Consider the following 25,148-nt stretch of genomic DNA (forward strand, 5'->3'; position numbering starts at 1 on the left):
GGGAGGTCCTAGAGCTGCAAACCGGAGACTGCGGTTCTGTAACTCGGAATCTCCTCATCCGCTTACTGCGCCTCTGCCAGTGTCTACCCCTTGGGAAAGGGCATGAACGGTAGGGCGAGAGAGCGCATCCGCCACGACATTGTCCTTACCCGAGACGTGCCGGACATCCGTCGTGTATTCAGAGATGTAGGACAGGTGGCGTTGCTGGCGGGATGACCAGGGGTCGGACGCTTTCGTAAACGCAAAGGTAAGCGGTTTGTGGTCCGTGAACGTGGTGAAGGGCCGACCTTCTAGGAAGTACCTGAAATGCCGGATTGCCAGGTAGAGCGCCAACAGTTCCCGGTCGAAAGCACTGTACTTGAGCTCGGGTGGCCGCAAGTGTTTGCTGAAAAACTCCAGGGGTTGCCAGCGACCTGCGATGAGTTGCTCCAGCACCCCACTGACTGCTGTGTTAGATGCGTCCACTGTGAGGGTGGTAGGGCCGTCCATTCTAGGATGTACTAGCATTGCAGTGTTCGCCAAAGCTTCCTTCGTTTGAACGAAAGCGGCGGCGGACTCCTCGTCCCAAGTAATGTCCTTGCTCGGACCCGACATCAGGGCGAACAGGGGGCACATGATCCGGTCAGCTGAAGGGAGGAAGCGGTGGTAGAAATTGACCATACCTACGAATTCCTGAAGGCCTTTGATCGTGGTGTGTCGGGGGAAGTGGCGGACCGCATCTACCTTAGCGGGCAGAGGGGTTGCCCCGTCTTTAGTAATCCTGTGGCCCAGGAAGTCAATGGTATCGAGTCCGAACTGGCATTTGGCGGGGTTGATTGTAAGACCGTACTCACTCAGTCGGGCGCAGAGTTGACGGAGGTGGGACAGATGCTCTTGATGACTGCTGCTGGCTATGAGGATGTCGTCCAAATAGATGAACGCGAAGTCCAGGTCCCGTCCCACCACGTCCATTAACCGCTGGAATGTCTGTGCAGCATTCTTCAGGCCGAACGGCATGCGGAGGAACTCGAAAAGGCCAAACGGGGTGATGAGAGCTGTTTTGGGGATGTCGTCAGGATGCATCGAGATTTGATAGTACCCTCGGACGAGGTCTACCTTGGAGAAGATCCGTGCGCCGTGCAGGTTTGCTGCAAAGTCCTGAATGTGCGGCACAGGGTTGCGGTCCGGTGTGGTAGCCTCGTTCAGCCTGCAGTAGTCGCCGCATGGTCTCCAGCCTCCCGTCGCTTTGGGCACCATGTGCAGGGGGGAGGCACATGGGCTGTCGGACCGCCGGATGATCCCCAATTCCTCCATCCTCTGGAACTCCTCTTTCGCCAGTCGGAGCTTGTCTGGGGGAAGCCGCCGAGCGCGGGCGTGGAGGGGTGGTCCCTGGGTCGGGATGTGGTGCTGTACGCCAAGTCGGGGCATGGCCGCTGTGAACTGCAGTGCCAGAACCGATGGGAAATCCGCCAAGACCCTGGTGAAGTCGTTGTCGGACAGCGTGATGGAGTCGAGGTGAGGGGCTGGCAACTGGGCTGCACCCAGGGAGAACGTCTGAAAGGTCTCGGCGTGTACCAGTCTCTTCCTGGGCAGGTCGACCAGTAGGCTGTGAGCCCACAAAAAATCCGCACCCAGAAGTGGTTGGGCTACGGCGGCCAGTGTAAAGTCCCACGTGAACTGGCTGGAGCCGAACTGTAGCTGCACCTGACGGGTGCCAAAGGTCCTTACTGTGCTGCCGTTCACAGCCCTCGGGGGGGACCCAGTGCCCTGCTGCAGGTGTCGTAACTCGTCGGAGGTAAAACGCTGATCTCGGCACCAGTATCGACCAAAAACCGGCGTCCCGACCTTCTATCCCACACATACAGGAGGCTATCCCGATGGCCAGCCGCCGTAGCCATCAGTGGCGGCTGGCCCTGGCGTTTCCCGGGAACTTGCAGGGCGGGCGACAACGGCGGGCTTCTGCGCCCCACCGCTGGTGGTAGAAGCACCAGTGTTCCTTGGGCCGGGGGTTGGCGGGCTCTGCAGCCAGGCCTGGACTGGTTTGCTGCTGGGAGCGTGGCTGGGAGATCTGTGCGATGGACGCCCCGCTCACCTTTTTGGCATTCCACAGCAAGTCCACCCGGGCTGCCACCTTCCGGGGGTCACTGAAATCCGCGTCGGACAGCAGCAGGCGTATGTCCTTGGGCAGCTGCTCCAGGAATGCCTGCTCAAACATGAGGCAGGGTGTGTGTCCGTCGGCTAGAGACAACATCTCATTCATTAAAGCCAATAGAGGTCTGTCGCCCAAGCCATCCAGGTGCAGTAAACGGGCAGCCCGCTCGCGCCGTGAGATTCCGAAAGTCCTGAGGAGCAGGGCTTTGAATTCCATGTACTTGCCGTCTGCCGGGGGCGACTGTACGAACTCCGCGACCTGGGCCGCTGTGTCCTGGTCGAGGGAGCTCACCATGTAGTAGTAGCGGGTGTCTTCTGAGGTGATCTGGCGAACGTGGAATTGGGCTTCGGCTTGCTGGAACCATAGGTTCAGTCGCTGTGTCCAGAAACCCGGCAGTTTCAACGAAACCGCATGAACAGAGGCGGCGTTGGTCACTTCTGGTCCAAAAATCATTTGGACCGTCGGGGTCACCAATTGTAGCGGTGTGCTACACGCAGCACTAAAATTACGACACGGAGTCGGTAACTGCAGTCGAAGGAAAAGACTTTATTCGAAATCCTCAGCCTCACTTTTAAGCCCCCCGTGGCGCAGAGGCTCCAAAGCTCTGTGCTCTCAAACCCCCGTAGGCTATCTAATTGTGAGCCGGTTCGGATGTACCAGGAAATGGGTCGCCACAATACAGTAAATGATCTTGAGTGGAGTTAGAGTTTGGCAGGTATGACATTATGGATATCACTGAGAAGTGACAGAAAGAAGATCATAGTTGGGAGCTTGTACTGAAAGGACAGGAAGGTAGGCAGAGGGTTGGGGTGGTTCTGTTGGTAAAATTAAATCATACCCTTTGAAAGAGGTAGCATAGGATTCTAAAATATAGCTTGTGGGTAGAATTAAGAAACTGCTGGGGTAATAAGATATTGAGGGGAGTTATACATAGGACCCAAACAATAGCCAGGGTGTGAGATATAAATTTCAACGGGAAATAGAAAAGGCATGTAATGAGAGCAATGTTACAATAGTCATGGGGGATTTAAATATGCATGTGGATTGGGAAAATCAGACTTTTTTAGAGCAGCTTGTCGTTGAGCCCACTCAGGGAAAGGCAGTTCTGGATTTGGTGATGTGTTATGAAGTGAATTTGATTAAGGAGCTTTAAGGTAAAGGAACCCTTGGGAGGCAGTGATCATAATATAACAGAATTCACCCTGCACTTTGAGAGGGAGAAGATAAAGTCAGATGTGTCTATTACACTGGAGTAAAGGGAATAACAGAGGCATGAGAGAGGAGCAAGTCAATGTTGATTAGAAGGGGATACTAGCAGGGGTGATAGCAGACAGCAGTGGGTGGAGTTTCTGGGAAATATTCAGAAGGCAGAGAACAGATACATCCCAAAGTTGAAGAAGTATACTAAAGGCAGGATGAGTCCATCGTGGGTGACAAGACAGCATAAAAGCAAAAGAGAGGACATATAGTAAAAATTAGTCGGAAGTTAGAGGATTGGGAAGCTTTTTAAAACAATAGATGCAACATAAAAAAAAAACATCAGAAAGGAAAATATAAAATATTAGGGTAAGCTCGCCAAAAATATCAGAATACCAGAAGTTTTTTTTTCAGGTATATAGAGTAAAAGAGAGTAAGAGTGGATATTGGACCACTGGAAAATTCTGAATTCCTCCAGTATTTTATGTGTGTTGCTCTGGATTTCCGGCACCTGTAGAACTTCTTGTTTATGTCATGAATTTGTTGTTTTGCAGCAGTAGTATGGTGCAAATTACACTATATATTACAAAATAAGTAGTGCAAAAAAAATGAAGTGTTCGTGGGCTATTCAGAAACCTGATGGCAGATAGGAAGAAGCTATTTCTGAATCATTGAGTGTGGGTCTTCAGCTTCCTGTACCACCTCCCTGATGGTGGTAATGAGAAGAGGGCATATCCTGGTTGTTGAGGGTTCCAGGAGATGGATGGCCTCTTCTTAAGGCATCGCCTGTTGAAGATGTCTGTGATAATAGGGAGGGTTGTGTCTGTGATGGAACTACAACCCTTTGCAGTCTCTTGCAATCCTGTACAATGTCAGAGCGATAAAGAATAAAGCATGAAACTAACAATTTTTGTTATAATTTTTAAAAATCATTTACGCCACTAACTCTCCAGCAGATTCACAACATCTACTTTGTAAAGCTTGTACATTTATCCTGGTTAATATTCTGATTTGACTCTAAATTGTAGGTCAAAAACATTGCAAGTCTGGTTCCCTCAGTTTGGCCAGCCAGGAAGATGTGGTGTTTTCAGTTCCTCTCCCTTTAATTCTCTACCTCACTTCCACTTCCTTTTGTCCTATTCATCTCTCCTCTGTTCTGTTTCAGCTTTATTCTGACCTTACTTGTCTCAGTTCCAGTTCTTATGGAGGGTCTTTGCTAAAAATGATCACCTCCCCCCACCCATTGCTGCTTGACCTGCTGAGTATTTCTGTCATATTTGTCTATGTTGGGGGTATAGGCCAGCTCAGTCAGACTGCTTTACAGTGAGTCTAAAGCTGGAAAATGAATGCAATTAAACCCTAAACAGAGTACTAGTCAATGAGGCTATCATAAGGGGAACTCCATATCTTGAGAAAAAAAACTTTTCTAAAATTCACAGTGGTTCATTTACTTTTCCAGTATAATTATTTTATTTTACCTGGGTAATTTTCTTGGCTGGTTTAGCAAAAGGATTGTCAGCTGTGTTTTAAAGTTATTTACTGTTTTTAATAGTGCTGTTTTCTCTCTTATTTTTGTAGTACGATTTCTCTTTAGAGAAGCGAACAATAAAATGGGCTGAAGAGATAAAACGGATTAAAGCTGCACAAAAGGCAGCAAGTTTAAACAGGGAAGTTCCTTCCATGACTGCTGAAACTGAGGTATTCGCGGGGAGAAAAAGTGAAATCCAATCCACTGATGGATCACACTCTTCAACAGTTCCACTGCCTTTTAATCCTTTATTTGCCGGCTTAACGCACAGCAAAATTTTAACTCCATTGCCAGCTAACAGCAATATGGTGAAGCAAAAAGATCCAAGTCCCCCCTACACAACTAAATTCAATATTGCAGACTTTGAAAGTGAAGAGGATCCTTTTGATAAACTGGAATTGAAAACACTCAATGATAAAGAAGAACTCAAAAATATTCTCGCTGTTCAAGCAATTTCACGGCCAATGATCATTCCACAATTGAATAATGGCCTGGACATGCAGATTGTGGGACACACAGATGCACTACCAAGCCCAGAAGTGCAGGCCTCATCTGAGGAAGCAGTCTCAGATTTCAAATCTCTTCATAAGCCAAATGGCCTCATCAATTTGCCACAGTTAGAGAGCTGTGAAAAAGTGCCCTTTACTGCCAAAGTATCTCTCCCACATGCTTCATCTGTCAGCAATATCAAATCTCTGTCCTTTCCTAAATTGGATTCTGATGAAAGTGAGCAGAAGACTGCTAAGCTTGCTGGCACTTTCCACAGCACAAGCCTACCCAATGGCACTTTGTTTAGTTCAGTAAAGAACTGTGAACAGTACAAAGGTAATGGTTTGAATGGACATGACCTCCCTGTTGTATCCACGCGTTCCTCGTCAAGTTTTGACCTCGGGATTGATAACGTAGCAGCGTCGTCTTCCAAGTGTGAGGTTCCACCAGTTATTTCAACAACTGGAACAGAGCAGTCCTCTCAACATGTAGCAAAAGTGGTAAGAAACTGTGTTCAAGTTAGCTTTTAACTCTGATTGTTGGTTCATCAAACAAATTCTCATTTGTTCAAATCTTCAAGAATAGTGACAAAAGTATTTTGTTTCCTGTTGTACAGTTCACTGCAATGAAGTTGATTGAATCAGTTAATTTTTGAATCTAACTTAGTTCTTTCAGAACATTAGCACCCTATAGTCCAATTACTGTTCCTGGCTTTTGCCTGCCTGAAGAATATGCTATTTATACATTTAGCATTGCACCAGAAAATGGATATTTTGTACCACACTTTCCTCTTTGCATGACCTCCACAGGTTTATTTTAATTTGGTAGTGTACATGAAACAACCACTGTCAATGATTGGTTTGTTTCAGTGTTGCATGTTGAATCACATCAGTGCAGTCAATTATATTTTCCACCCAGTTGATTTGTGTTAACGTTATGGATGGATTTCATTTTATTTAGGGATACAGCACGGAACAGGCCCTTCCGGCCCAACAATCCCCACCACCCAGCAGCCCACCTATTTAACCCTAGCCGAATCACAGGACAATTTACAATGACCAATTAACCCATCAGCAGGTATGTCTTTTGAATGTAGGAGAAAACTAGAACATCTGAAGAAACTTGCACATTCACGAGGAGGACTTCCAAACTCATTACAGATGGCATTGGAATTGAACTCCGAGGTCTGACGCCCTGAGCTGTAATAGCGTTGCTTCAATTGCTACATTACCATAGGGCCTATTCATTCTTGAGGTGTAGCATCACTGCAAAACTTCTATTAACCATTCCCAATTGCCCCTAAGAACATGGATGCAGACCACCACCTTGTGGGTGAGGGTCCTCCCATAGTTCCTTTTGGGTAAGGAGTTCCAAAGTTTTCACCAAGCCACAATGAAGCACTGGAAATGTGTCACCCTCTGTTGTTTTGTATGGCCATACACTCTTGTTTAAAATAATAGTACAGAACTGTCAGCTAAAAGCTGGGCACACATGAGGCACTGTGGCAGCGAAAGAAATGAACACTGCTACTATTGGCACCAATGTGGACAGGTGAAACCTTCACTTTCTCATTACAGTGAACGCTAGTGCAATGAAGAATGCTAAGGGGCAAGCTAGGAGCAGCACTGGCATACCTACAAATAAGCTGCAGCTGTATTCTGACAAGAGGGCTTGCTAGTACCACTGGAGACTGAGTTGGTTGAATGTCACAGCAGGCAGTGAGCACATCAACACAACAGATAAATGTATTTGTCTTCCACCTCAATAATTCAAATGCCCATGATTACATTAGTAGAAGTAACACATCACACAGTTCTTCAGGTGACAGAATCCCCTATTCATACTGAAAGCACTCTCCATCATGTTGTGTGGCTCGATTATCATGCTTAAATGAGTAAACTTGAACTATCAGCTGAAAACCATGCTCTCGGGAGGCACTGTGGCAGGAGAAGATAAGAACGTGGCCAACATTGGCAATCATGTGGCTTAACATTCAGTCAACTGATAACACTCAACACTGGGTCAATGAGGCGAACAGAAGGGAATGCAAAGAGCAGTCCTTGACAGACCTGATGTCTGATGTCAACCCGATGAAGATGTAGCTAGTGTTATTACAGAACCAGCAACCCAGGTTCATTTCTGTTGCTCTCTGTAAGGAGTTTACATGTTCCCTAGTTCTGTCCCAGAGTCCAAAGACATGCGGGTTAGTAAGTTATTTGGTCACATGAGTGCGATTCGGCAGCATGGGCTCATTGGGCTGGAAGGGCCTGTTACCGTGCTGTATCTCTAAATGAACTAAATTTTTTTAAAAACTAGGGTTTCAGATCAAAGCTCAATAGTTTTTCCCGCATCTAGTTGTGAATGATCTTAGATACTTATGGGAGGAGTGAGCACCAGGACTATACCCATTCTTAATGAAGTCAGGGTCCATGTGATTGATAAAGAGGACTAAAGTTTACACAACTATCAGTAGCCAGAAGTGTGAGAAGCCATCTTGCCTTCCTCCTGAAACCTAACCATCGTAGAAGCCAATTAGATTCATACAATGCAATATGGGGGGGGGGGGGGGGGGAAGGCTGATGGCATTTGATGCAGGAAAATGTAGGCACAACTTTGTGGGCCGAAGGGCCTGTATTGTGCTGTAGGTTTTCTATGCTTCATCTATGTATGTTTCTATCTTAAAAATTCACATACCTGTGTGTTGCAACGGAGTCATAACACAAAGATTTTTACTCCCTCGCATTGTGGCATGGATGTATGATTTTAAATAAATTCTAATTCTAACATCAATGTTCAAAACACAACCACTTGTATGTTCCCTTTCAGACAGTACAGCATTTTGACTTGAAATTACAACACTGTTCTTTCATCTTGGAACTCTATACTCAACACTCTTCTTTGAGAATTTTTCACTATAAGGACTGCAACAGTTCAAAAAGTTTGCTCACTACCTCTTCTCAGGAGCTGTTGGGGTGGAAAAGACATAGATATTATTGGAGCATGGCTGATAAGTAATAAGTAACATTTGCTTCAAAAAGTGCAAAGCCATAGTTATTATCTACAGTAAGCCAAATGATTATCTGAACACTTACTTTTGACATTCAGCACCGGTATTACCTATATAACAAAATGAAAAATACCATAGACATTGTCCTTCTTGGTTAGCAGGAGGCCAATAAAAAGAAAGGAGGTGCTAGCAGAGCAACCATTTATATGAGTGGGGCAGTATTAGAGTGGTCCGCCTTTGGCTCAAAAGGCTTAGGTGAGAATAGGCACAGGCAGAGGTTCTAAGTCAGCTTTTAGAAAAGTTTTTTTTAATGTTATTATCTAGCAACTGCACTGAGAATGGGTCTGCGAGTAATGGTATTTTCTTCATGTGAGATGTGGGAACTTCAGACTCCCTGATAACTACATCTGCATGAAGTGCATTGAGCTGCAGCTCTTCTGAGACCATGTTAAGGAAATGGAGCTGCAGCTGGATGACCTTTGGCTGATATGGAAAACTGAGGAGATGATAGATAGGAGCTACAGGGAGGTAGTCACCCCTAAGTTGCAGGAGGCATGTAGCTGCATTACTGTCAGGAGTCAGAAAAAGAATGGGCAACCAGTGCAGAGTACCCTGGTAGCTATTCCCCACAAAGCTAAGTATATTGCTTTAGATAATGTTTGGTGACAACTACCAGGGGGAAGCCACAGTGACTGGGTCTTTGGCACTGAATGTGGCTCTGTGGCTTAGAAGGGAAAGGGAGAAGAGTAGTGGAGTAGTGATGGGGGATTCTGTATTTAGAAGAGCAAAAAGCAAGTTTTGTACATGTGAACGAGACACCCCGATGGATATGTTGCCTCCAAGGTGCCAGGGCCAGGGATGACTCAGATCAGGTCCACAGTATACTAAAGGGGGAGGGAAGTGAACAACCATAAGTCACGATACCAATGACAGAGATTAATAAAAGGGAGGGGTCCTGAAGAAAAAATATAGACGGAAAGCTGAAAAGCATGAAATCCAGGGTAGTAATCTCTGGTTTGCTGACTGTGCCACATGTCAGTGAGGATAAGAATAGGATGATTTGGCAGATGAATGATTGGCTAAAGAATTGGTGCAGGGTTTCAGATTTCTGGATCACTGGGATCTATTCTGGGGAAGTTATGACCTGTTTTAAAAAAGAAAAAAAAGGATAGGTTACACCTGAACCCAAGAGGGACCAGTATCCTTGTGGGCAGGTTTGCTAGAGCCGTTGGGAAGGGCTTAAACTAATTTGGCTAGGGGCTAAGGATTGGGCAGTTGGTATACAACTAGATTCAGTGAGGAAGGACAGGCTGATGATATGGCAAAATTGCAGTTAGTGGGATGAGTTAAAGTGTAACAGGGGCTAATATCAAAAAGTGTGATGAATACAGAACTGAAGGTATTATATTTGAATGCATGCAGTATACAGAATAAGGTAGATGGTCTTGTACCACAATTAAAAGATTGACAGGTATGATGTTGATATTTCTGAGTGGTGTCTGAAAGATCATAATTGGGAGTTCAACATCCAAGGATACACATTATATTGAATGGATAGGCAGATAGGTAGAGGGGGTGGAGTGGCTCTGTTTGGGGGGGGGGGAGGAAATGAAATCAAATCCTTAGAAGGAGGTGACATAGGATCAGAAGATGTCGAAACCTTGAGGGTAGAATTAAAAGGCCCTGATGGGAGTTATATACAGACCTCCAAACAGCAGCCAGGATGTGATCTATAACTTACAATGACAAATAGAAAAGGGCGATGTTGCAATAATCACTGGGGATTTCAATATGCAAGTAGATTTGTAAGTAAATCAGGTTGGTGCTGGATCACAAGAGATGGAATTTGAAGAATGCCTATGAGATGGTTTTTTAGAGTACCTTGTGGTTGAGCCCACTAGGGGAAAGACTGTTCTAGATTGGGTGTTGTGTAATGACCCAAATTTGACTAGGGAGCTTAAGGTAAAGGAATCTTTCAGAGGCAGTGATCAAAATATGATAGAATTCACCATGCAGTTTGAGAAGGAGAAGCTAAAATCAGATGTATCAGTATTACAATGGAGTAAAGGGAATTACAGAAGCATGAGAGAGGAGCTGGCCAAAGTTGATTGGAAGCAGATACTGCTAAGGATGACGGCAGAACAGCAGTGGCAGGTGCTTCTGGGGGAGTTTCGGAAGGCACAGAAATGATACATCCCAAAGATGAAGATAAAAGGAGCATGAGGCAACCGTGGCTGACAAGGGAAGTCAAAAACAGCTTGAAAGCAAAAGAGAGGGCATTTATTGCAAGAATTAGTGGGAAGGCAGAGGATTGGGAAGCTTTATATTTAAAAAAAATGAGAAGATGAAGTCAATAATGTAAAACAAGACACAACAAGATTTTTTTCAGGTACCTTGTACATAAAGAGTAAAAGGAATGTGAGAATGGACTGCTGGAAAATGATGCTAGAGCAATATTAATAGGGGACAAAAAATGGTGGACAAATTGAACAAGTATTTTGCAATAGTCTTCATGTTAGAAGTCACTAGCAGAATGCGAGAAATGTGAGATTGTTGGGGCAGGTTTGCTTTTTACTAAGGAAAAAGGTGCTTGGAAAGTTGAAAGAAGGTAGATCAATCATCTGGACTAGATGGACGATACCCCAAGGTTCTGAACGAGGTAGTTGAAGAGATTGTGGAGGCATTAGTTATGTGCTTACTAGAATCTCTAGATTTGGGAATGGTTCCTGAGGACTGGAAAATTACTTATGTCACTCTACTCTTTAAGAAGGTAGACAGAAGAAAGGAAATTATAGGCAATTAGCCTGACTTAAATGGTTGGGAAGGTGTTGGAGTCTATTACTAAGGGTGGCTTTCGGGGTACTTGGGGATGCATGACAAAATAGGCAAATGTTAGCATGGTTTCAAGGGAAAATCTTGCCTGACAAATCTTTTTGAATTCTTTGAGGATATAACAGGTAAATCTTTTTGAATTCTTTGAGGAAATAACAGATAAGTTAGGCAAGGAAGGATCAATAGATGTTGTTTATTTGGATTTTCAGAAGTCATTTGAAAAGGTGCTGCATGTGAAGCTGCTTAACAAGTTAACCCATGGTATTACGGGAAGGATAGTTGCAGAAGATTGGCTGACTAGCAGGAGGCAAAGAGTGGGAATAAAGGGCACCTTTTCTGGTTGGCTGCTGATGATTCGTGGTGGCCCTGGGTGAATGTTGGAACTGCTTCTTTTCATATTATATGTTAATGATTTGGATGAAGGAATTAATGGCTTTATGGCCAAGTTACGAAGTGGCAGGTTAGGTAGTGTCGAGGAAGCAGGGTGTCTGTAGAAGACTTAGACAGGTTGGGGGAATGGGTAAGGAAGTGCATTTGGAATATATTGTACGGACGTGCATTGTCATGCATATTGGCAGAAGCAATAAAGGTGTGGACTATTTTCTAAAGCAGGAGAAAATTCAAAAATGAGAGGTGCAAAGAGACTTGGGAGTCCTCGTACAAGATCCCCGAAAGGTTATCTTGCAGGCTTAGTCAGTGGTAAGGAAGGCAAATCCAATGTTAGCATTCATTTCAAGAGGGCTAGCATATAAACACAAGGATGTAATGCTGAGGGTTTATAAGGCATTGGTCAGACTGCACTTGTGAGCAGTTTTAGGCCCCTTGTCTAAGAAAAGTTATTTATTTATTATTTTCCTCCCTTTTTTCTCTTTTTTTTTCTCTCCCTGTCCCTCTCACAATCACTCCTTGCCTGCTCTCCATCTTCCTCTGGTGCTCCCCTCCCCCTTTCTTTCTCCCTAGGCCTCACGTCCCATAATCCTCTCCCTTCTCCAGCTCTGTATCCCTTTTTCAAATCAACTTCCCAGCTCTTAGCTTCATCCCTCCCCCTCTTGTCTTCTATCATTTCAGACATCCCCCTCCCCTCCCACTTTCAAATCTCTTACTATCTCTTCTTTCATTTAGTCCTGACGAAGGGTCTTGGCCCGAAACTTCGACTGTACTTGTTCCTATAGATGCTGCCTAGCCTGCTGCATTCCACCAGCATTTTGTGTGTGTTGCTGGAATTTCCAGCATCTGCAGATTTCCTCATATTTGCACTAAGAAAAGATGTGCTGGCATTTAAAAAAAAATTGGATAGGTATATGGACAGGAAAGGAATGGAGGGTTATGGGCTGAGTGCAGGTAGGTGGGACTAGGTGAGAGTAAGGGTTCAGCACGGACTAGAAGGGCCGAAATGGCCTGTTTCCGTGCTGTAATTGTTTTATGTTATTAGGTTATATTGGATAGAGTCAAGAAGTATTTCATGACAATGATCTGGAGAGGGTCCAGAGAGGTTCACAAGAATTATTCCAGGAATGAAAGGTTTAACATACGAGGCACATTTGAATGCTCTGGGCCAGGACTCATTGGAGTTTAGAAGAATGAGGGGGATCTCATTGAAACCTGTTTAATATTGAAGGGCCTGGATAGAGTGGATGGGGAGAAAATGTTTCCTATAGTTGGGGACTCTAGGATCAGAGGGCACAACCTGAGAATAGAAGGATGTCCCTTTAGAACAGATGAGGGGGAATTTCCTTAGCTAGGGGGTGATGAATCTGTGAAACTCATTGCCACAGATGGATGTGGAATCCAAGTCATTGGGTATATTTAAAGCGGAGGTTGATAGGTTCTTGATTAGTAAGGTCATCAAAAGTTACAGGAAAAAGGTAGGAGGATGGGGTTTAGAGGGAAAGGTATCAGCTATGATAGAATAGTGAAGCAGACGCGATGGGACAAATGGCCCAATTCTGCTCCTGTGATCTTGGTGATAGTGAGATGCTGTTATTTCAGTTTTGGTCACTGTATTATAGGAAGGTTGTAGAGTAGAGGAGATTTACCAGACTGCTGCCTGGATTAGAGAGCAAGTCTTATGTGGAAACATTGAGTGAGCTAGGGGTTTTCTCATTGAAGCAAAGGAGGATGAGAGGTGATTTGATAATTCAACATTCAAAGTGAATTTATTATCCAAGGTCATTTATGTTGCCACATACTACCCTGAGAAATGCTTCTTTGTGGACATTCACAGTAAATATATATGAGTACAATAGAATCAGTGAAAAACTACTCACAAAGATGGACTAACACTCAATGTGCAAAGGACAAATTGTGCAAATACAAAAATAATAATAGATAAACAAGTAATAAATAAAATTGTGATAATGATTTGTTATGTCTTTGAAAGTGAGTCCATAGGTTGTGAAATTCAGTTCAATGATGGAGTGAGTGAAGTTATCCACTCTGGTTCAGGAACCTGATGATTGAAAGGCAATAACTGTGCTTAAGCCTGGTGGTGTGGGACCTAAGGCTCCTGTACCTGCTTCCTAATGACAGCAGCAAGATGAGGGCATGGACTGGAAGATGGTATCCTTGATGCTTCTTTCCTGCCACTTTGCTCAGTGGTGGGGAGGGCTTTACCTGTAATGGACTGGACTGGGCTGTACACCAGTTTTTGTAAGCTTTTCTGTTGAAGGGTATTGGTGTTTCCATACCAGGCTGTACTCTCCAAATGCTATGTACCAGAGTATATGGTACACCCTCCATATATTGAGAGTGGTATATGGAGAGTATACCTGTCAGTATGTTCTCCGTGCACCTATTGAAGTTTGTTAAAGCTTTAGATGACATGTCAAATCTTTACAAACTTCTGAAGAAAGTAGAGGCACTGCCATGTCTTATTTGTAATGACACGTGTGCTGGCCCAGGACAGATGCTTTGAAATGATAATGTTGAGGAATTTAACGTTTCTGAGCCTCTCCACCTCATATCCTCTGATGAGCACTGGCTCATAGACTTCAGTTTGCTCCTCCAGTAGTCAATAATAAGTTCTTTGGTTTTTCTGACATTTGAATGAGAGATTGTGCCACAATTCAACCAGATTTTCAATCTCCCTCCATGTGCTAATTTATCACCCCTTTTGATTCGGCAAGCAACAGTGGTGTCGTTAACAAATTCAAATATGATATTAGAGTTGTATTTAGCCTCACAGTCATAAGTAAAAAGTGATTGAGGTGTGTAAGATGTTAGTGATTGATAGAATATACAGCCAATGCCTTTTTCCCAGAATGAAAATGGCTAATATGAGAGGTCATAATTTTAAGGTGAATAAATTTACAAAGTAAATAATAAATTTTCTTTGAACTTTAAAAACGCAATGCATCAATTACTGAGCTGTATTCTACTCTTCCTTGAATAAAGTAATTTTATTTTCTAAATGCGTATATGTTACTATAGCCCACTTTGAGATTAATTTTCTTGCAGGCATTATAAGATAAAATAAATACAATAGAATTTATGTAAAACTATACATAATCAAGCAAAGACTCTCAAACGACCAATGTGCAAAAGAATGTTTAGAACATGAGTTGCAAACAGTTCTTGGAAGTGAGTCTGCAGTTTGTAGAATCAGTTCAGAGTAATGGTGTGTGAAGCTGTCCACATTGGCTTAGGAGCCTGTTGGTTGTAGGGTAATAACTGTTCCTGAACCTGAAGGCTGGATCCTAAGGCTTTTATACTTCCTGCCTGATGATAGTCATGGGCAGAATGTCAAGCACACTGCCCTATGCAATTCCTGCAGCTGAGATTTCCTGAAGTTAGGATTATTGGCCTTCACTAATCCTAGCCATAAATCACAGATCATGGACGTGATTTGGAACCAAGTTGCAAATTACAGTATATGTATCACATACAACACAAAATAATAACAGTATTAATAGATACAAGTATTCTATAGATGCACAAGTTGACAGAAAGTGCATATACAACATGCAACAGTATTATTATTACTTGTACAGTCATATATAATGTGTACGGAGTGGTAGCAGGGTGTTCCGAAGTCTCACAGTTTGGGGGAAAGAAACTGTTAGCCTTGTTCTTGTACTGTGGTACCTTCTGCGCAACGGTAGGAGGCCAAATAGATTGTGAGAGCGATGAGGGAAGTCCTGGATATTGCTGGGGGTGCTGCAAACGCAGCACTTCTGGTACATGACCTGGCTGGTGGTGGGGAGAGAGACCCCAGTGATTCACTCAGCAGTCCTCAATCTATTGCAGTGTTTTGGCATTAAATGCCTTGCACTGAGGTACAAAAAAGAATACAAAATATGCATTAAACAGTAAAATACTGCAAAATACAGATGTGCAATGAAACCATCTACTTATATACTTGAGGAGGAGTTGTAGAGTCTTATAGCCACAAGGAAAAAGGATCTCCTGTGGCGTTCAGTGGTGCACGTCAGTGGAATCAGTTTGTTACTAAAGGTGCTCCTCCATTTGTCCAGTATGTCGTGGAGGGGGTGAGAGGGATTGTCCATAATACTCTGTAGCTTCTGCAGCATCCTCCTCTGAGACACAAACACCAGAGAATCCACTTCCTCCAGAACAGAACCAGCCTTCCTGACCAACTTCTTGATCTTCATGGTGTCAGCTGCTGTCACCCTACTATCCCTGCAGACTACAACGTAGAATAGAATGCTGGCCACCACTGAGTTGTAGAACATCTGCAGCATAGAACACCAGACATTGAATGATTGGAGCCACCTGAGGTAGTACAGTCGGCTCTGTCCCTTCTTTTACAGAGTCCCTGTATTCTTAATCCAGTCTAGTTTATTATCCAGGTGAGTTCCCCGGTATCTGTAGTCCTGGATGACTCCTGCATCCGTTTCCTTGATGGAGATGGGAATGCAGCATGTTTTCACCTTCCTAAAGTCCACCAGCAGCTCCTTTGTCTTAGTGATGATGAACTGCAGGTGATTCAGCCCACAGCACTCAACAAAGTTGTCCATCATTCTTCTGAACTCAGCCTGTTGACCCTGGCTGATACAGCCCACAGCTGCCAAGTTGTCCAAAAACATCTGCAGGTGCAGGACTCTGAGTTGTATCTGAAGTCCGAGGTATAGACTGTGAACAGGAAGGGGACAGGACAGTCCCTTGAGGTGCCCAAGTGTTGCTAACCACAGTGTCTCATACATGGCTCTACAGCCATCTGGACAGATACTCTTTAATCTGGGACACTGGTGTAGCATCCACCTGCATCTCTGTGAGCTTACTCCCTAGTAAGGCAGGTCGTATGGTCCGAAAAGCACTGTCAAAGACAAAGAAAAGGATTCTCACAGTGCTGCCTGGCTCATCCAAATGGGTGCAAGCCCATTGAAGCAGGAAGATAATGGTGCACTCGACTCCAATATATGGTTGGTAAGCAAACTGCAGAGGGTCCAGTGATGGATTTATGATGGTCTGGAGGTGTGTCAGGACCAGTCTTTCTAATAATTTCACAACTTGTGAGGTAAGTGCCACTGGTCTGTAGTCACTGGGTGTGGTGGGACCTGTCTTCTTATAATCAGCACAAAAAGCACAATAAGTTAAAAATGTAATAAATATAAAAAAAATATAGCTTAGTACATAGATTGTCCATAAAGTGGCTCTAGGCACTGTACACAAGGTGACTGGTGGGAACTGATTTAGTAGTGGTTGGGGAGGGGCTGTAGAGGGTGGGTAAGTGGGTGGAGGTGGTGATCAGCCTTGGTGCTTGGGGAAGGGAACTGTTTTTGAGTCTGGTGGTCCTGGTGTGGATGCTACGAAGTCTCCTCCATGATTGGAGTGGGACAAATAGTCCATGAGCAAAGTGGGTGGGATCCTTACTGATGTTACTGGCACTTTTCTGTAAATATGTCTTTGATGGTGGGTAGGCTAGTGCTGGTGATGCATCGGGAAGTTCTGACTATCTATCATAGAGACTTCCTGTGCTAACTTCAAAAATTGTGTTTCTAGCAAATACTTCTAGATTTGTGTAGCATTGCACAAGTTAAAGTGATGCTCATTTCTGCACAGTGCCACAAGTCTGGTCATATTGAATGAATGCAGGATTCATCCATTTTGTATTAATGATGTGGCACAGTGAACAGTTGCAATGACCAAAGTTCCAAACTCTAATATCATAGTAACGTGTGATTCATCAAAATGAAGAATTGCCATTGGTATTTTCAACACATAAAACATTGCTGTACTCAATCATGGATCACTTGTCAGTGGGTTGAGCTTTGCTTGCATTGCACAAAATGATCAATGCTGAATGAGAGCCATTGTGTCAGCAGTTTGTTCATTAGCGAGACTGGAACAGCAAACAAATCTTATAAGCATGTCTTCAAAAGTATTTTCCTAATGTTGGGACTCACAGGAAGCCAGTATGTCTTATCTACTTGGCACCATCTATACCTCGGACGTCGGCTACAACACAGAGTCTTGCCATCTTCAGAAGTTTTCTGATGACTCTGCCATAGTTGGATGCATCAGCAGGGGAGATGAGGCTGAGTACAGGGCTACGGTGGGAAACTTGTCACATGGTGTGAGCAGAATCATCTGCAGCTTAATGTGAAAAAGACTAAGGAGCTGGTGGTGGACCTGAGGAAGGCTAAGGCACCAGTGACCCCTGTTTCCATCCAAGGGGTCAGTGTGGACATGGTGGAGGATTACAAATACCTGGGGATACGAATTGACAATAAAGTGGACTGGTCAAAGAACACTGAGGCTGTCTACAAGAAGGGTCAGAGCCGTCTCTATTTCCTGAGGAGACTGAAGTCCTTTAACATCTGCCGGACGATGCTGAGGATGTTCTATGACTCTGTGGTGGCCAGTGCTATCATGTTTGCTGGGGCAGCAGGCTGAGGGTAGCAGACACCAACAGAATCAACAAACTTATTCGTAAGGCCAGTGATGTTGTGAGGGTGGAACTGGACTCGCTGACAGTGGTATCTGAAAAGAGGATGCTGTCCAAGTTGCATGCCATCTTGGGCAATGACTCCCATCCATTCCATAATGTACTGGTTAAGCACAGGAGTACATATAGCCAGAGACTCATTCCACCGAGATGTAACACTGAGCATCATAGAAAGTCATTCCTACCTGTGGCCATCAAACTTTACAACTCCTCCCTCGGAGTGTCAGACACTCTGTGCCAATAGGCTGGTCCTGGACTTATTTCCACTTGGCATGATTAACATATTATTTAATTATTTACGGTTTATAGTGCTATATTTCTTCACTATTCTTGGTTGGTGCGGCTGTAACAAACCCAATTTCCCTCGGGATCAATAAAGTATGTCTGTCTGCCTGTCTTTGGCTGATGTATTTTCCCCATTTGCACATTGGTCTCTGCAAATATTAAGGATGAATATACACAAAAGTTCACCTAGCCATCTTAATTGTCCACTTGCAATTCTGTTGCAGGGCAGACTGTTGGTATCATCCAATAGGTTATAGGTTGCTTAGCTCTTTATAGTTTGCTGCTTGTATTGTTGAGCATACGTGTAGCTACATGGTGTAGATTAGTGCTTGTGTTTAATATCTGATTCTACACCTTTAAAGCTGAGTTGGTCTGCTAGCTTGAGAGATGGACAGGCTAAGTGGAAAGGCAAGTTGGAATATAATTCGAGGGAGTGCAGCAGAGATTCACTGGGTTGCTGTCTGGAATGGAGGCAATGAAGTGGACCTATTATTCTGCTCTTTTTCCTATTCTGCCCTTGCTCAATAGTTGACCCATTTTATTAAGCTAGGCAGGTGGGTAGATTGCAGCCCTGTGTAGTTGTAGTTTGAAGGCAGTTTTATTGTTCACCAGCGCATTACAGTATGCAAGAAGCTGAGTAAAAAGGCAGTACTCTGTGTTCTTATGAAAGATAGATTCAAATATTGATTAAAATTCCTTTGACTCCTAACAAAGTGCTTCAAACTAATAGCGACTAAATATACAAAGGATATAAAAATGGCCTGATGACGAAGGTTAATTTCTTAACAGTGCAATAATAAGTAGTCAACAACAGCTATGAACTTACAAGTAAGCAGTGAGATCTGGTAATTAGAAACAAAATAACAAACCATATCAGGAAAGACATAACACCTATATTCTTGACTTTGGAAAAATGAAAGGAGGTCTCATTGATACACTCAGCAGAGATTTGACATAGTGGACGTGAAATTAATATTTTCGTACTCGGCTGTCAATGTATAGGTTCGGCCAATCAAGAGAAATTGGGGAAAAAATTCTTTACCTAAAGGGTGGTGAATCCTCTGAAATCTCTTGAAGAGAACAACAGATATTCAGGATGGATAGAAGAATTATTAGATGTCAAGGAGTATGAAATTCATGCAAAAAAGAATGCTTAGATAAAAGATCAACCATGAACATACTGATAGATAAAAGATCAACCATGAACATACTGAATGGTGGTGCAGCCTCAAGAGCCCAAAGGCATGCTTGCTTCTGCTTCTTATATTCTTTATAAAATTTAACTCTGTTTTACACTAACCTTGGAGAGTTTTGAATTTGACAGAAGGAAAGACTGTGATGATCCTGTATTAAATTAGTTTGTGTACCCTGAGTTTGCCTGTGGCATAAAATTGCTGATAATTTGAAAAGCAAACTGACAATTTCATTTATACCGGTAAGAAAAAATATACAATAAATTTATTTGGACTGTTCGTTTTAGGCTGCAGGAAGGCTTAGTATTTAAGTAACTTAATTCCATGTCTCCTTTGAACAAAATGAATATTGAATAAGGTTATAAACACAAGAAATTCTGCAGATGCTGGAAATCCAAAGCAACTTACACAAGAAGCTGGAGGAACTCAGCAGGTCAGGCAGCATCTATGGAACGAACAGTCAATCTTTTAGGCTGAGACCCTTTTCAGGACTGGAAAGTTATTATTAGGTTTATAGGTTTTGAATTTAATTAGCTAAATAATTTATTTTTAGATTGTATCAAGCAAAGTGCTTTATTTTGCTTTCCCTATAAATATTTTTCCTTAAATTTCAATTTTGGAGATATCTTTTGAAATGTATCCTAATATTTTGTAATTCAGCTATATCAAACTGTATTTTGGTTATCTCTTTGTTGTCTTCTGAATAGGTTAGTTTTCAAGACCATCCCACTGCAGAATTGTTCACCACAAATGCTGGAGATGCCTCAAAGAGACTGGAATGTGTTGATCCACTTCAAACATTAACCCCAAGTGAGAGGCAGTGTGCAGAAACTATAGTTAGCATGGGATACTCCTGTGAGAATGTAATCAAAGCCATGCAGAAAAGAGGAGAAAACCTAGAACAGGTAAGGATATGCATTTTTTTTCAAGGTTCAATGCAGGACAAAATTTATCTCTGTGCTCTTTTCAAATAACAGCTGGATCAATTTGTTGAATTAATTTACACCAGACAAATGATTCAGCTCATAAGAGTGAAAGCGATTGTTTCTCTTCATTTAGGTTCTCTTTGTTGATTGGGATGGAATTTGCCAGTTTTTAAAGGAAATTGACATAGTTCAATAGTCTTATGTGTTTTGAAGTAAGTGGATAGAGTATCTGCTGTATAGGTAGCTATTTCATATATCTTACTGGCAAAGAATCAAATGAGTTTTCATGGATGAACAGATTAGGAGTAGTGCTGGGTCTTTAAAATTCTGTTTGTAACTTTTGCATTAAAAGAATTGTAAACTAACTCTGTAATGAAGAAAATATCTGGCCTATGATCACTATTCCATCGATACTTCTGATGGACCTGTTGTGTGAGGTGCAGGTGTATTCATAATTTGAATTTATTCAAATATCTTGAGTGTTTTATTATATTATTGCTCAGTTAGTTAAAACTGATCACAAGATTATTTCTGAAGAATTCCTTTTTACCACATGAAATTGATAAATTTGGTCAGGTAAGTTGGCCTGTGTTTGTCCTGTAACACATCACTTGTGATAAAATAGAATTGTTCCAATGTTCTGAGGAAGGTAATTTGCTTGAAATATCAACAATGTTTCTCTCTTTGCAAATGCTCATTGTCCTTTGAATATTTCATATTTCCAGCATCTATAGTAGTATTTTGTTTTATTCCCTATCTATATGTGAGGTTCATCTGAAACAGCCTATAACCCACTGTTACACAGCACCATATTTAGATTATTTAGCAATGCTGATGAACGGTCTTGGTCAAAATCATCAACAGTTTATTTCCCTCCATAGATGTTGCCTGAATTGCAGAGTTCCTCCTGCATGTTCAAGTTCTAGAACAAGTTTATTGTCATTCAACTATTTACATGCAGTACTGTGCAAAAGTCTTAGATCTCAAGTCCAGCCATGAGACACCAAACAAGGTCAATTAATTTGTTAATCATTACAGAATATCTCTCTGATGCTTCCTGCTCCCCCCCCCCCCTCACCTCCTCTTTTCCAACTATGATTCCCCTCTCCTTGCCCCCTTCCCACTCTCAGTCCACAATAGAGACTTGTATTAGAATCAGACTTTTTCCATCACTCTCGTATGTCATGGAATTTGTTATGTTTTTTTTTGAAGCAGCAGTACAGTGCAATACATAAAATTATTACAGTTCTGTGCAAAAGTCTTAGGCACCCCTGCTAAGATTTTTGCAAAAGTCTTATCTGCCGAAAACCTTTACAAAATAAGTCAAAAAGTAAACAGTATACACTACTGGCACTTTATATGTGAAAGGGTGAAGGGATCTGGGTGGTACCAAGGAGTTCAGTAGTCTTACAGTCTGGGGGAAGAAGCTGTTTCCCATCAACATAGTTCTTGTCCTAATGCTACAGTATCTCCTGCCTGATGGTAGGGGTACAAAGAGATTGCTGGATGGTTGGGAGGGACCATTGACAGGGCTAAGGGTCCTGCATTATGTAGTGCTTCTCATAAATATCTCGGATGGGTGGAAGAGATCATTCACTCAGCAGATGATCCTCACAATTAGTGTGTGTTTTTCCTTATTTAGATTATTCTCTTTAGGGAGAGACAGAATTGGCAGTAACTCCAAATTAAGTCTGAATGATAATTACTTACATATTGAAGAGCCAAAAGCATTTTGTCTTTACCAGAATTAGCAGCCGTACAGTGCAGAAAACAGGCCTTTTGGCCAACTATACCCAGCTAAACCAGTGTACCAATCCAGACTAATCACATTCACAGCACTTGGGCTCTTGGTCTGTACTTTCTGGAGTTTGTCAAAATATTTATGTAAAATAGTAGTATAGCAAAGGAACAGGTGCCTCATTCCACAGGACCTTTGCCGAACTAGACTAATCCTGTCACACACAGAATATAAGAACAGGCTCTTTGGACCACAGTGTTGTGCTGAACCTATTAAATTAGTAATCAAATGGCCAACCTGGCAAATCCCTTCTGCCTACAAAATGTCTGTATCCTTCCGTTTCCCCTACATTTTAAACTTCTCTCAAAAGCCCTAAATGTACCTGCCTCTACCACCACCCCAGGCAGTGCATTCCAGGCACCCACCCCTCTTTGTGGTAATTAAAGAAACAACCTGTCCCTCACATCTCCTTTAAGCTTAAACCCTCTCACCTTAAATGCATGTTTTCTGGTATTAGATATTTCAACCCTGGGAAAAAGATGCTGTCTGTCTATTCTATGTGTGCATCTCATAATCTTATAAAACTCAATCAGATCTCCCCTCAGCGTCCGCCACTCCAGCGAAAACAGCCCCAGTTTGTCCATCCTCTTGTTGTAGCATTTGCCTTCTAATCCAGGCAGCATCCTGGTAAGTCTCTTCTGCACCCTCTCCAAAGCCTTTACATCCTTCTATAATGGGGCAGCATGCTACATACCTTCCTAATCACTCTTGTCAACCAGTGTAGCCACTTTCAGGGAGCTGTGAACTTCGACCCCAAGATCCCTCTGCTCATCATCACTGTTAGGGTCCTGCCCTTAACAATGTACTGTCTCTTTACATTTGACCTATCAAGGCGCAACACTTCACATGTGGCCAAATTAAACTCCACCTTGCTGTTTCTCCACCCATATCTGCAGCTGATCTGAATCCCACTGTATTCTTTGCCTGTCTCCAATGCTATCTGCAGTAGCACCATTCTTCGTGTGTAAATTTACAAACTCACCCACCTCCGTTTTCATCCAGGTCACTAACAACAGAGGTCCCAGTACAGCTCCCTGCAGAACACCACTAATCACAGACCTCCTGCTATAACTAGTCCCTTCGATCACTAACTTCTTTCTTCTATGGGCAAACCATTTCCAAATTCAGACAGCCAACACACTATGAGTCTCACGCATCTTAATCTTCTGGATAAGCCTCCCATGACAGACTGTACCAAAACCTATCATATCTGCTTCTACCGACCCTGCCCCACAGCACATTTCAGGCATCCACCACTCCCTGTGTAAAAAGAAAACTTGCTTTGCACATCTTGTTTAGACTTCTGCCACTAATTAGACTGGAAAATGAACTGACAACCTATCCTTTCTATGCCCCTCATAACTTTATATACTTCTGTCCAGTCACCCCTTAGCCTCCGACACTCCAGAGAAAACAATTGGAGATATCCAACCTCTCCTTATGGATGATGCTTTCTAATCAGGCCACATCCCAATGAACTTCTTCTGCACCCTCTTCAAAGCCTCCTTGTCTTTTTCATAGTGCTGCTACCAGAACTGCACAGTACTAAACTCAAAGTTTACACAAATGTAACATAACTCCCTGACTGTTATAGTCGGTGCCTGGACTGATGAAGGCAAAAAAGCTCTATGCCTTCTCTACCACACTATCTGCTTGTGTTATCACCTTCAGGAAAGTATCCAAGTGTATCAGTGCTCCTAAGGATCATGCTACTTTATATGTGTCCTTGTATATGACTTTCCAAAAAGCTACACCCCAATCTTTGGACTTTGCACTAAGCTCAACTCCTTAGCACTTTATCGTCCATTATGTATGCCCTCCCCTTATTAGTTATTCCAAAGTGAATCATGCTCTACATATCAGGATTACGTTCCATCTGCCTTTGCTGTTGGTGCCAGAATGTTGACAATTCCTCCCCCCACTCTCCATCTGCACTTACATAGCTGCTATTTGTTACACCAGCCGGTAGTTTCTTGCTCCAGATCCCGACATTGACAGTCTTTTTGTCACTGATATGCTCTGCTTCGTATTACCGACCCAGTTTGGAATCCAGTTTGCTAACTTGCCTTGGATCTCATAGCTCTGACTTTTTTGGGTATGTTTCTTAGGTGGGACCTTGTCAAACTCCATATCAACTGTACTGCACTCAATAATAAATGTTGGTACCTTATTAAGCAGGTTCAGGAACAGTTATTACCTCTCAACCATCAGGCTCTTCAACCAAACTTCATTTTCCCGTTAATGAAGTGTCCCCACAACCTATGGATTCACCTTCAAGGACTTCTCATTTCATGTTCTCAATATTTATTGCTTATTTATTTATTTATTAGTATTATTCCTTTCTTTTTGTATTTGCACAGTTTTTGTGTCTTTTGCACAATGGTTGAATGTCCAAGTTGGTATGGTCTTTCATTGATTCTGTTATGGTTATTATTCTATTATGGACTTGTTCAGTATGCCCACAGGAAAATGAATATCAGGGTTGTGCATGATGACATATGTGTACTTCAATAATAAATCACTTTGAACTTTAATATGGTTTAACTGTGAGAATTTTTGAAATGTACTTCGATCATTCAAAAACTTTCGTTATTAAAATGTTTATTCACTCTTTGGCCTGAGTCACTCAACCACAGAATATTATCATTCCCTTTCTGTCAAACTCCAATGTGTCAATAATGTCATGTAACAGATGATATAAAAAGTTAATTTGATGCGAGAGAATGATACTGTGGGAACACAAGACTGCAAATGCTGAAATCTGAAGCCAAAAAAACTGCTCAGGGAACTTAGCGGGTCAGATAGTATCTGAAGAGGTGAATGTACTCCTGACGTACAGTGTTAGTCTGTCCAGT

The 25,148-nt window shown here is 42.8% G+C and overlaps 1 protein-coding gene across 4 annotated transcripts in view; it reads left to right on the forward strand.

Annotated features, from left to right (window-relative positions):
* The window catches only part of ubap1 (ubiquitin associated protein 1), a 61,215-nt gene that overhangs the window by 29,114 nt on the left and 6,953 nt on the right, over positions 1–25,148 (forward strand). For all 4 annotated transcript variants that reach the window (XM_059989629.1, XM_059989631.1, XM_059989628.1 and 1 more), the window contains exons 4-5: positions 4,907–5,845; positions 20,277–20,474. In XM_059989629.1, the coding sequence (XP_059845612.1) occupies positions 4,907–5,845; positions 20,277–20,474 (1,137 nt within the window). The remainder of the gene's footprint in view (positions 1–4,906; positions 5,846–20,276; positions 20,475–25,148) is intronic.

Source organism: Hypanus sabinus, chromosome 14, assembly GCF_030144855.1.
Source record: "Hypanus sabinus isolate sHypSab1 chromosome 14, sHypSab1.hap1, whole genome shotgun sequence".
Lineage (NCBI taxonomy): Eukaryota > Metazoa > Chordata > Chondrichthyes > Myliobatiformes > Dasyatidae > Hypanus > Hypanus sabinus.